Source organism: Myotis yumanensis, unplaced genomic scaffold (genome assembly GCF_028538775.1).
Source record: "Myotis yumanensis isolate MYYU_CA2020_CCGP unplaced genomic scaffold, mMyoYum1.0.hap1 SCAF_2, whole genome shotgun sequence".
NCBI lineage: Eukaryota > Metazoa > Chordata > Mammalia > Chiroptera > Vespertilionidae > Myotis > Myotis yumanensis.
In genome coordinates, this window is record NW_027223753.1 from 195,940,964 (window position 1) to 195,954,295 (window position 13,332).

Consider the following 13,332-nt stretch of genomic DNA (forward strand, 5'->3'; position numbering starts at 1 on the left):
TTTGGGGGGGACCATTTAGTAAAGTATGTGACTGTCTAACCATCATGCTGTACACCTGAAACTAATAAAAATAATATTGAATGTAAACCATAATTGAAAAATAAAGTTTAAGTAATTCAAAGCTACTTACAAAGTGAAAAAACAAGAGTAGATAATGGTGGGTGTGGAAACCTATGAATCTGAACATTGTTTCACATCTGAGCAACAAGCTAATCATTTACCAGCTTTGCTCCCAAAGATGTAAACTACAGTATTTTCTCTTTAATCTTGGAGTATAGTTTTATTTGCTGCTAAAAGACTTTTGATTTCTTCCACCAACTTCTTGTTAGAGTGGCACTAGTCCTCAGTAATGACTGAAAATAGAATTGCAGGAAATATGTATGTAATTCACAAGTCTGTCTTACTAAATTACTTTAAGTTGAGCTGCGTAAAAAAAAAAAAAGGAATTAATAAAAAGGACATTTTAAATCATTGAAAAATACTAAAAAATCTTAGTCTAACATAATTTTTAATATTAATGTGTCTTACAGTCAATTCCATTGTCTGAAAATATAACTTTAAAGCAGTTCTGACTAACTATAAATATAGTAATTTAATTCAAGACTTTTAAAAATTGCTTGAAAAATCTGATAATTACAGAACTCTCCCATCTTTGCCCAACTATATTAGTTTAAGAAGATGAACAAATAGGGTTACACTTCTCTAATAAATATTTTCTATAATATTCATTTTTTGACACCTATAAATCCTTCCATTGAGGTCGTAGAAAATGCATGTCTATAAAGAAATTAACACTTTTAGACTTACTATCCATTATATGCATTTGAGAGCCTTATTTTGCCATAATCACTACTTTCTTAGCATTGCTGATACTGTTTCATGCTTAGATTTTGTTCATCATGATGAGAAAATTAAGGAAAATTTGAATGTGTTCCTAACCCCCAGTTTACATACTCTAATGTTTTTCTTGTTTCTTTAAGTGTCTTTCTTTAAAAGGTATAAACACAGTTTAGACTGTACCATTCAAATCATCTAGGCTGAAATAAATGTAAATCTTGTCTCTCTATTTATCATGGAATTACCACTCTGATATACTTGTGGAATATAACACAGCCTTACTTACTACAGATCATGACTATTCTCAACTATTATTTTCAGAATTACTCATTGTAAAAGCAAGAGCGTAACAACAAACCAAGAAACCAAGTTTCACACTGATAGTCTTTACATCGCTTTAGAAAAGCTTGTGTGTGTCTTTATTTACAAATTTAAATACATTCATAATTTAGCAAAGTGTATCCCCATGGTTCCTGAAGAGAGAGCTGTAATTGCACAATTGGAAGAGCACATATAATTGAATAACAAAGATTGTTGCCCCAAATATTCTCTTATGCTTTTGCTAAAGCTTTCACTAGCTCTTGCCATTTCCCTTAATGATGAGTATTTTCAATATAAACAGACAGACACCAGATCAGAAACACTGAGGTCTAGTTCAGTGGTCTCCAGAATTGGCATGACTACTGACATTATACAAGGTGATTTTAAAGGTATACCAATGAATATTTAGTATTTTAATAGACACACATTTATTTTAAGCATATTAGAAAAAAACTAGCAAATCAATCTCATTACTTTAAAGTTATTCTTCCTTGGGTCGTGTTTCCTTTTTACATACATGTAAAGTTTAAAATGTGAATGCATTTAGAGAAAACATTAGGTAAATTCAGTGTAGGTGTTTCTGACAAAAGTCATGGTGGAGGCCAGGGAATCTTTGGAGAGGGGGAAAGTGAGGTGGGAAGGTTGGGGTCAGGTAACAGTGGTTCTGGTTCTAGCTCTGTAACTAACTAGCTGACAAGTGAGACCTCTTTGGGCATCTAAGGCCCACCCCAGCACCACTATTCTATGACGCTACATTCTCTTGTCAAATGTCATTATAGTGAACAGCAATCTCTGTACAACAAAAATAAGCATTCTAAGCTTTAACACAAAATGTGCTCATTTCAACTAGTCAGGGAAATTAGAGGACCTAATGTGGAGCTTTCTTTGAGGTTAAAACAAACAAACAAAATCTACTACTGGTAGATTAGACCAACCTTTGGATGGTTGGAGATAAACTTGATTTTGCTTAGTAACTTTAGTTTTTTTTGCCCAGGGAAGGGATTTCAAGTACCCCTATCAACATGAAATCCTATCAACATGATAGCCAAATACCAGAGGGTTTTGCCTGCCATATTCACATGTCATATACCATTCTAACCTGGGAGTAAGAAGCCTGAATATCCATGATGCAGTCTGATGGAGGATTTAAGTAAAACCAGTCTTGGAAGAAAAATACACTTCTGGTAGATGGAGAAATAGATAGATGAACACTAGCTTAAGATAGAGTTATGTTTTAAAAAACAGGCAGAGCCTGAAGGTTCAGGATAACTTAAAATAGCTTGTCTTGTTTCTGGTTTAAATTTCCACTCTGGAAATAGAAAACATATTAACCAATTACCCATTTTCAGGGGTAATAAATTTGGAACCTCGATTAAACTGTCTTGAATTAGTTCTCTTCTCAATGGCTTGAGAATACAAGTTCAAATCAAAGCCTAGCTCTGATGCCAAAAAGCATTCAACGTAGAAAATCTCTATGGAGCAATTGTTTCGTGGCCAGGATTACTATTTTCTAAAATAATCTCTATAGCTTGAAAAGTAAACTAGTTTTTCCTTGAATTGGAGTTGCTTGACCCCCCCCTTTTTAAATATCCCCAGACTCACAGGGAAGAATGTCTTCTTAAAGGTTACCTGTCATTTCTTAAAAGAAATCAGATTACAATTAGACTGAAAAGAAAAGATGATGATGATTATGATAATGGTGATGATGAAGAACTCTGTGAATATTTGAACTAAGCACTTTGGAATTTATCTAATTAAGGACCAAAGTACTTTTATTTTCTATTTGGAATACTAATTACATCTATTTAACCCATTCAGCTTAGCAAACAAATGAAAGAACTGCAATGAAACCACTAAAACCCATTTTTTTGTGTGTGTGGAGATATCTCTGCCTGTAATGGTGCAAAAAAAGAAAAAAATGTTCTGGGTGAAAATTTTACCATTGATCTCTGAGAGGGTGTATTTGTAGAGCACATCTGAACATACTTTCCATAAATATAGAAACTGGCCTCTGGAATCACAACAATTTCATTATTTGCTGCAATTTCAAAGGCCTCTTGGAAAATGTGGCTTCCCACCTCTAGGTTTTTTTTGTTTGTTTGTCTTTTTGTTTGTTGTTTTTTTCAATTCTCTTGTTAAGAATGTCTGTAGACATGCACTCTTAATCTGGGATAGCCACGTGATCTTTGTCATCCTCAGCTACATGCACGTTGTGTGGATCTATCTGCTCCTGACTCCAGGTCTGTCACGGCTGATTCAGTCTCCTCCGCAGAAGGGCGGCCAGTCTCTGTCTGTTCTCATTTATTGAAGATGCCCGGCCCCTGGGCGGGTGCGGTTGGAGACTGGGCAGACCTGAGCTGTTGGCCCTCTTGGGCTGAGCTGAGGTTGGAGAAGAAGTGGGTTTCGACACGATGTTGAGGCCTGGGATTTTGGTGCCCTTTTCAGAGTTTGGTTTTGCAAGGCTTCTCTCTCCCTGATGACTGGCTGCAGAGGCGGCGAGGCTGCCGGGGCTGAGGAACCGCGGGGTCACCGGTAAACTTCCACTGAGCCTCCTGAGCTCCAGGAGCTGTTCTCTGGCCTGACTCAAAGCCTCCGTCAGTTCAAAGCGTTCTTCACACTCTCTCCGTACTGTTTCCTGAAGAAAAGTGTTCTGAAATGAGAAAAAGGGGGGAAGCATCCCTGGCTTTAATCAGTGTACCTATGGGTAGTTCTTGGCAATATAAACAGAACTGAACTGGAAATCAGGGGTCTGGTTTCTTTGACTATCTTTGTGGACACTCTGCCACATGGGACAGAAAAGTAAAAAATGCAAATGATTTGTGAAGCTGGAAAACACTTGAAGAGAACATTCATTTAACCCTTGCAGTTTGCAGATGAGGAACAAAGAGCCAGGGTCACTCAGATGATAGAGGTGGGGCTGGGCTGGGGGCTGGTTCTGGGTTCCACTCTGTCCTACCTATGTGATGCCTAACAGTTAATATCTGTAGTGACATTAAATGATTGAACATTGACAGATGAACCAGGTGCTCAGGGTTCAATTCCTGGGTAGGGCACATGCCCGGGTTACGGGCTCAATCCCCAGTGTGGGGCATGAAGGAGGCAGCTGATCAATGATCAATGATTCTTTCTCATCGCTGATGTTTCTATCTCTCTCACCCTCTCCCTTCCTCTCTGAAATCAATAAATATATATATTTTAAAAAGTTTGCAACCTTGTAAGTTTGAGAAGAGTTGCTTTTTATGTCCTTAAGAGAATCTGGAGGCAAGGGTGGAAGCCATGGGATTTACATCAAGCAAGAATTTGAATAGCTAGAACTCTCCAAGAGGATACTCTGAAGCAAGCATGTCAAACTCAGGGCCATGGGCCACATGCCTCATTTATTTGGCCCATGTTAGTCTTTGAGTTTGACATGTTCGCTCTGAAGGGTCAAATCTCATTTGACTGGGATATATCAGAGCAAATTTAAGCTTCACATGTGTGACTGGACTAGAGATCATTAAGGTCCTTACAAATTCTGAGGCTCTACATTTCTAGCTGAAGAGTTGCCCATCTTTCATCTGAGGAATTCACCAAAATTACTTCAAGGCTCATGGTAAGAATTGGGTCGTGGATCAGCCTAATGCCCTGACATTTATGTCTGTACCTTGTCAAAAAAGAGTCTAAAAAGTAACAATTCAAAGTGGTATCTGAATACGTAAACACAATTACAATGATTGTGGCATGAGATTCTTCGACTGAGAATGAACTTCGGTCAGGTTAGCTTGTTTGTAAAAACAGCCGAGACATTCCCGCGTCTGACTCTCAGTGGAAAGCATCCTCCTAGGGGTTTCATGACTAATCTGCTGTCAGTGGAACTAAATTACAGACCATCAAGGAAAGTGCGCCTTCCTGTATTTGAGTTTCTTGTGATTATGGTTAGAACTCCATTCAATTCCAAATTTGGTAATCCATAGTGAGGAATGTGGAGCAATTCCAGATTAACAGTTGCCCTGTCATCTTCTATGAAATCAGCGTCATGCCTGGGTCACACGAAGCCTCACATGTACATATATTATTAACACATGTACAGGATTCATATATGCACATATTATTTTTGAAAACCATGAGGGTTCATCATGTGATTCTAGTTAATTTCTATTCTATTTTTTTCCCTTTGAGAAACAGGAGACTAAGGATTGTGTCTGTGGCATTATCATCTGGGTCTCATGAACTCTACCTGAAATACTTGTTGAAAAAGCAAGGGAAGGAAGGCTGGAGAAGATTAATATGGTGCTACGTCGGGTATCACCTCATTTCCTGCTCCCAAGGACTACGTTTGACAAAGAAGCTCACACTGGTTATGTAACTTGCTGAGAGTAACCCAGCTCCCAGCGGCCTATGCCTAAGTTAATTGTCAAATTAATTATATCAACCATGCAGGGGCCATTGTGTTCCAGGACACTGAAGCAATAAAAAACAGTAAGACATTTAATTTGGTTTTGCCCAAGTTTTCTAAACTTCATGTAAAATGATTAGATTTACAAGTCATTCAATACGGGGTAAATTAGTATGAAAATTTCCTGGATTAAGAAAGCTATGAGAAAGAGTTAATTTTATTTGACAGTAAAAAGACAAAAAATGGATAGCAGTTAGCAATGAGGTCAATAAATTGGTGCGATGAATAATAGGTGCACTAATATAGAAAGACAAAGTGATGGGTGATATGATGACGAGAGTTCTCATTTAAAAGTAACATAAAATTTGATCCAGTTACTAAAATTAAATTCAGATCTCAAAGGAAAGACACAGTGCTCTACAGAAAACATCCATAAAGTAAATCACTTAAAAGCTATCCCAGGCAAGTGACACTCCACTAGAGGAGGAAGTAGAAAGGCAAAATGAACCCCAAGATGTCCCCACAGCAAGTATAATGGAAGCAAAGTGCCCGTCAACTCCAGACTGAACTTGGAAGGGCTGCTGGCCAGCCCAGTTGGGGGCCCACTGCTGTGGAACTCATCCTTCTTCAAGGCTATCAGCTTCCAGAAAAAAGGATGAACGCTCTTATTTCCCACACTGGGAGGACCTCTGAATGAAAAACAGGATCCAAAGTTAGGACTTTTATTTTTGTCTGTTCTGCAAACACTATGAAATCTCAGGTGAATCCCACAGTAGCTGCATATCCTCTGCCACCATTACCTCCTCCTTTAAAACTGAGATTATAATTCTGTGTTGTGCAACAAGCAGCTCATATATTATCACTCACTCACTCAAGGAGTAAAAAAAATGGAAACAAAACACATCAAGTTTAGGGGATTGCTATTTCAGGGGTGGAGTGTGTGTGACAGGGCATGACCAGAGCACACGTGGATATGGCCAGAATCAGTAAGACACATTAATGGAAAATTCCATCATATGTGGAAAAGAATCATTCACTCGTGGTTGGATTGCTTTCAGCAATCGAGGCAAAATGTTTGTCTCTTTTTTAGTTGTCTTTTTGGAAGGTTGTGTTGTAGCAGAATTTTAATATGTGCTTTTATTGAACAACATGGGAAAATGTGTGAGATGGAATATCTTCAGTAAGCTTGAAAATCATGGGCAAGCATGAGAATAATCAGTGAAGCTATAGCATTCTCAGTGTTTCAGGCAGAGTTGTCATTGGCCATATTTTAGTGTGATAAAATAGCGTAACTGGATTGCAACTAAACGGAGTCAAGATGAAAAGGGAAGCATGAGGGAGGTGAAGAAGGGACGGTGGGGTTTTCCAGGCTGAGTGGGCGTGAGTACAAACACCTGGCAGTGGGAGTGGGAGAGGCACGTTTTGGGATGACACATGGCTTAGAATGACTCAATTGCAGAGTGTGCAGGGGAGGAGAGACCAGGACTGAGGCAGGGAGGAGTGAGCAGGTCAAATCAAGCGCAGTTTTGGTAGCGTGCTAATACTAGAATTTTGTTTGTTTTAAATAGAATCACCTAGTAGCTTCTACAAATCCCTATACCCAATGCCAATTAAGTAAGGATCTCTAGGGTAGGGCCCAGCCATCAGTACTTTTTTCTTAATTCCCTAGATGATTCCAATATACCGACACTTAAATTTTTTTTTAAAATTTATTTTAGAGAGTGGAAGGGAGAGGGAAACAAACATCTTGATGTGAGAGAGATACATGGATCAGCTGCCTCCTGCACATCCCCTACTGGGGATGGAGCTGGAAACCTGGACATGTTCCTTGTCCAGAATCGAACCTGCGACCTTTTGGTGCACGAGAGGATGCCCAACCGAGCCACACCTTTCAGGGCTAATACTAGAGTTTTAACTTAATTCTGGGGGCTATTTGGAGTGATTGAAAGGTTGATTTTAAGCAAGGAGCTGGATGGTCAAATTTAGATTAAAGGAAGATCCCTTTGCCAGCTCTGTGGAAAATGGCCTTGAGTGGGGCATGATGGGAGGAAGGGGGGACAGCAGGAGGCCAAAGTTTTCAGGGAGAAGGTTCCTACCCTGAGTGGCTCTTGGTTAGAGGAGGGAGAACTAGCATTCCTGTGTTATTAAGCCATGTGGATTGGTGGAGAGCATTATCTATACATATGTGTACAACATTTTCAGATAAAGGCCGCTTTCAATGAGCTTAAAAATATGGCTCAATTGTACTCCTACTGGGCAAGTAAATGTCAAAATAAAAATATAAATTGGCTCACCATCTGTTGGAAAGTTTTAATATGGCCAATTTTCTCCAGTCTTTGCAAAGTAAGGATGGTTTATTTTTATGTTTGTTTTCATTTTTATCCGTAGAGACAGCTGGATTGCTTTCAACAGTGGAAGAAGCAAGAGAAGGCTTTGCTGGGTAACTTGGTCATTCTGAAGGTGAGAATCCTGTTTGTGATAGAAATGGCTACATCTGGCATAACTTGGGGGAAATGTGCTAGGAAAGCAAGTCCTCATTGAAGAATAAGCACAGATTGGCATTTTGTTTATGCTTTACTAGAGGCCCCGTACATGAAATTTGTGCACGGGAAGGGTCCCTAGGCCTGGCCAGTGATCAGGGCCGATCAGGACCTTCTGGCTGCTGGCCGGGGCCTTCCTTTGTTCCGCGCCACCCCCTGGTGGTCAGCACGCATCATAGCGAGCGATCGAACTCCCGGTCTCCTGGTCAAACTCCCAAGGGGACACTTTGCATATTAGCCTTTTATATATATAGATACCCAGTGAGGTCTGAACCAGTGAGATTACAGTTTCCAACAACCCAAACTAGATATAGCCCAGGGCGAGGGGATGGCCAGCCAGCTGGGTGGGGAGTTCGGTGAGAGGAAGCTCTGTGGAAAAGGTGTGGAAATCAGAAAGAATATGCCCAAATTTCCATTTAAGGCTTCTGCTCAACTAATATGATCAGCCCAAAATACTGCAGAAAAACAGTGAAAATTGCCCTTTGGTAAGGCAGGAATGAGAATCTGAATAGATTTCCAGGAGAGGAGGGGGATGGACGTCAAGAAAGTTATTCTCAAACTTTTATTTGTGTGCTTGCAAACATAACGAACACTGTGAAATAACTATGGCAGACATACCAGAAATGGCAATAGTCCTTGGACTGATCTCACTGTTTAGTTTTCTAGGTGTTGATTACTAACTTTTTACCAAACTACTTACTTAAGTGTGAATGTCCTCTCAACATGTCTCAGTACTCCATCTAACCTATCAGTTTTTCTTTGATCTTAGAGACATACTTCTAAAAACCCTGCATTCTTTTGCTGACCCCATCCTGGCTCTCTAAATCTGTCACACTGTCTGCTGTAATCCTTGGGCCTGGGGATTCCCTCCACCTCTTTCCTGTGTTGGATGGAACTCATTTTCTGATTTCTATCTCTTCTTCTTTCTTTGTTTACTCCCTCAGTGCAGTGTCCTATATCCTTTAAACAGCTTCCCAAGTAAGGCTGCAAGGAAAGTATCATTTTTGAGGAATGTATGTCTGAAAATATCCTTACTTGACCCTTGTACTTGGTTGATCCTTTGGCAGGATATAGAATTCTAGGTTGCAGATAATTTTCCTGCAGAATTTGGAAGCCATTGTCTTCTAGTTTCTGTTGTTGCTGTTAATAATCCTGATGCCATTTTTATTATTGATCCTTTCTAAGTGACTTTTTTTTTTTTATTTCTGGAAGCTTTTAAATAATTATGTTTATTATCCTGAAGGTACTGACATTTCATAATGAAGTGCTTTGGTGTGTTTTCTTTGCTATCCATTATGCTGGGTGGGCCATTTCAATATAGAACTACATGTCCTTTCTGTCCTTGGAAATATTCTTGAATTAGTTCCTCGATAATTTCCTCCCTTCCATTTTCTCTGCCTGGAATTCCTATTAGTGGGGTATTAGATATCCTCGCTTGATCCTCTAATTTTCTTTTCTTCATTTCTTTGCTTTTTCTTATACTTTCTTGGAGATTGCTTCATCTTTATCATCTAACCCAAATGTTGAATTTACTGCTTCAGCTCAGTAATCATGCTTGTCCTTTTTCATAGCCTCCTATTCTTGCTTCATGTATGCAATATCTTCTCTTTTCTTTCTAAGGATGTTAATTATGCTCTTTTTTGAAATTCAGTTTTGCTTCTCATGTTGTTTTGTATGTACTTCACCTAAGTTCTTTTTTTTACTTATTTGTTTGATCCCGGCTTCTGTCTTTCATATTAGAGATGTTCCTCAAATGTTTGGTGATTCTTGCCTTTTTGAGTATCCAAAATGTTACTGAAGTTCTGTGTGCATAGGGAAGGCCTTATTGACTAGTATACTTCTCAGTGAGCAGAGTGGTCAGAGATATAGCCATTTTACTGGGAGACCCCACTTGTTAGTATCTATAATTCTTTTCTTTTGATACAGCTCATTTCTCCAGAGAGAGCTCTTCCATTTTCCTGGCTATCCTATATAATAAAAGGGTAATATGCAAATAGACCGAATGGCAGAACAACCGAACAACCAATCAAAGTGTAATATGCTAATGATATGCTGAGGCTGCTCAACACAGTGCTATGATGTGCACTCACCACCAGGGGGCAGATGCTTCAACTGGTAGGTTAGCTTGCTGCTGGGCCCAGCTGATTGGGACTGATTGAGATGGGCCGGACACACCCTGGAGCCCTCCCTTGTCCCTCCCCGGCTCAATCATGCACTGGTGGAGTCCCTCAGCCTGGCCAGTGCCCTCTCGCAATCCGGGACCCCTCAGGGGATGTCAGAGAGCCAGTTTCAGCCTGATCCTGTAGGCCACTCCATTTGGGAGGGCGCAAGACACGGGGGTCTATGGCTAGCAAGTGCTGCTGCAGCAGCGCAAGCCTCTCCTGATTGGGACCGATTGGGCACGAGCCCACAGCAGGCACAGCGGGGCCCAGATGAACGGGAGGAGAAGGTAGGAGCTGCAGGAGGCATTAGACTGCAGGTTTCGGCCCGATCCCTGCAGGCCAACCAGAGGGGCCCCCACCCGTGTACGAATTCATGCACCAAGCCTCTAGTTGATATATAAGCCTGGTTGTCTGTATTCTGGGAAGTGAGGGGGTAAAGTAGAGTAGAAGGTCTCACCCTTTAATATACATACTTTCACTCTAGCCTTATCCCATACTCTGCTGTATCCTTAGGTCCAAAACCCCTCACATTTTTTTTCTGGAGTGTAAGCCTTTGGTACCAGCCAGGATAGTGGGTAGGGGCAACTTGGGTTTAGGGAGGGCATCTGAGCATCTCTCTGCTCCTTTTATAATCATTCAAACAGTCCTATTTTCAAATCCACTCTTCTCTCCCTCTTTCAGAGGTATCTGGTGTCTCTAATTCCAGGGCCATTACACTGCCATAGCACATAATTGGGTTTGGTCCTTTTAGGATTTCACCCCATTCCCACATTCTCCCGAGGCATTAGGTTTCAATGTCCTATAGTCTGCTAATTTCCTTTCACCCATACTCTGCTTTCCATTTTCCAAAATGTAGTTGACATCTTTTTCATCTGGAGTCAACTCCTCTCTTGTTTTCTTTTCCTTATGAATTTATTCACTTTTTATTAATTTACTGTCATTTTAGTGGTGTTTTGGGATCAAGTAGAGATAAACATATGTATTCAATTCTCCATGTTTAACAAAAGCATCCCTTTCTATTTTTGAATATCTTTCATCGTCATTAGATGGCACAGGAGCTGGTAGAATTTAAAACTTCTGCCCCTTTGTTTTCTTTATCTATAGCCTTAAGACAACAAAATATATTGAATTCTTTGTACTGGTTTTCCTTTGGTGGTTATACGTGAACTGAGATTTTTTGCTTTGCTTTTTAAAATTTACTACATTCTTTTTCTGGATCACAACAAGGCCCATAACAGTGGGGCCACACTGTCCTGACAGGGCTCACATGGAGCTAGTAGGAAGGAAAACTGGCAGCGAAAAGCATGTGCTCTATTTTAACCTGCTTTTAAGTGGTAATGTCCTATTCTCTAACACTTTATGTGTTGTTGTTGTTTTTTCTGACTTCCCTTTCTTTTTAACATTGTGATTTTTTTATTGTGAGTCCGCACCCTCGGAGGAATTTTCAGGGCCCCCTTTCACATTTGCATTTCCCATACAGTTTTATTTTCCATTTTCTCTCTTCTTATTGACCTGTAGCTTTGTGGCTTCACCTTCCTGACCCTTGTTTCTGTGGCTGCTCTCCCATAATCCCCGCTCCACACAGGAATGCCCATTTTGGCTTTTAGAAGCTACGGCTTTCCTCCTATCCTTGAGAACTTTCTTCATACAATGAAAAGCAGAGTCCACCCATTCTCTGGCCCCTTGAGCGAGAGCAGGACTTTCCTCTCCTTAATTAGCTTTCTTATTAGAGCACTAATTTATCTTCATTCTAAAGGGAATTTGTTCTCCACTTAAATGTGGCTTTTCTTCTCTAGGACCTAAGAAATTTCAAGTGTCTGGAATGCACGGCCAAAATAGTGGTGCTTTTCACTTTATATGCTGCAACCTCCGTTCTTTCTGGCCAGTAATGCCAATCACTTTTATTGGCTAATTTCCCATTTTTATAAGAAATTTTGGATGGTGGCATGCTTAACCAGAGAAGCAGTCTTAATTATTTACTCTTACTGTTCATTTATAATTATTTAACTTCTACTGGAAAATCTAGCCTCCTCTCCCCTCTCTTCAATCCAGGAAAAGGAAATTTGCCCCCCCTGGCATGTCCTTAGATAACTTTCCCTGTTGGATGATTCCTCTCTACTCCCCAGTAATGATCTATAATCATTTGTATACCATCTCAGCCTCCTGTATCTTTCAAAAGTCTGCTTTATATATTTTTAAATCTTTATTGTTGAAAGTATTACATATGTCTCCTTTTCCCCCTTGACCCCTTTCTAGCCCTTCCCACCCTCCGCCCGAGCGGCTTCCTTTTACAACTAATGAGCAGGAAGAGCTCCAAATGTAGCTCCTTTTGTCTGAAAACGACATTCACTGTTCACTTTTAGTCATTTCTCTTGCCAAAATTACCTCCAGGGGCCCTGAGATTGGTAGCCCTAAAATGGCCCTCTGTGCCTGCCTGCCTGCTGTTCTCACTCATGTGCAATCCCTTTGCTCTGACTGTGGGCTGGGCTTCTTGACTCGTTTATGATGAGTAGAATTCAGCAGAAGCAATGGGATGTCACTCCGAGATTAGATTACAAGAAGACTGTGGCTTCTCTCTTGGGCACCCTCTTTTGCACTCTCTCATTCTTGCTCACATGCTTGCTCTGAGGGAAGCCAGCTGCCCTGTGGTGAGCTGCTCTATGGAGAGGTCTATGCTGTAAGGAACCGAGGGAGGCCTCTGGCAAGGTGCTGAGACTCTGAGCCCAAGAGCCATGAGGAAATAAATCCTGCTCACAACCACAAAGTAAGCCTGGAAGTCAGTCCTCCCCAAATTGAGCCTTTGAAATGGCAGCCCCTGACAACCTGATAGCAACTTCATGAGAGGCCTTGAGCCAGGGGCACCCAGCTAAGCCACATTCAGATACTTGACCTACAGAATTTATCTATACTAATAATAGAGGGATATGCAAATTGTCTGGGACACCGTCACAGTAACAGTAATGACCAAATAGGCTGCATGGGGCAACCAGGCTGTCAGGGGGGTTAGTGAGGGACGACTAAATTACGGAACAGCAGGCTGCGTGGAGTGACCAGGCCGGCAAGGGGGTTAGTGAGGGATGACCAAATGACTGAAAAG

At 40.6% G+C, this 13,332-nt stretch overlaps 1 protein-coding gene across 2 annotated transcripts in view; it reads right to left on the minus strand.

Moving 5' to 3' along the window:
* Positions 1-1,256: 1,256 nt before the first annotated feature.
* LEKR1 (leucine, glutamate and lysine rich 1) overlaps positions 1,257-13,332 on the minus strand; it is a 118,415-nt gene continuing 106,339 nt past the window's right edge. For both annotated transcript variants that reach the window (XM_070403653.1, XM_070403654.1), the window contains one exon: positions 1,257-3,808. In XM_070403653.1, the coding sequence (XP_070259754.1) occupies positions 3,404-3,808 (405 nt within the window). In that variant the 3' untranslated portion in view covers positions 1,257-3,403. The remainder of the gene's footprint in view (positions 3,809-13,332) is intronic.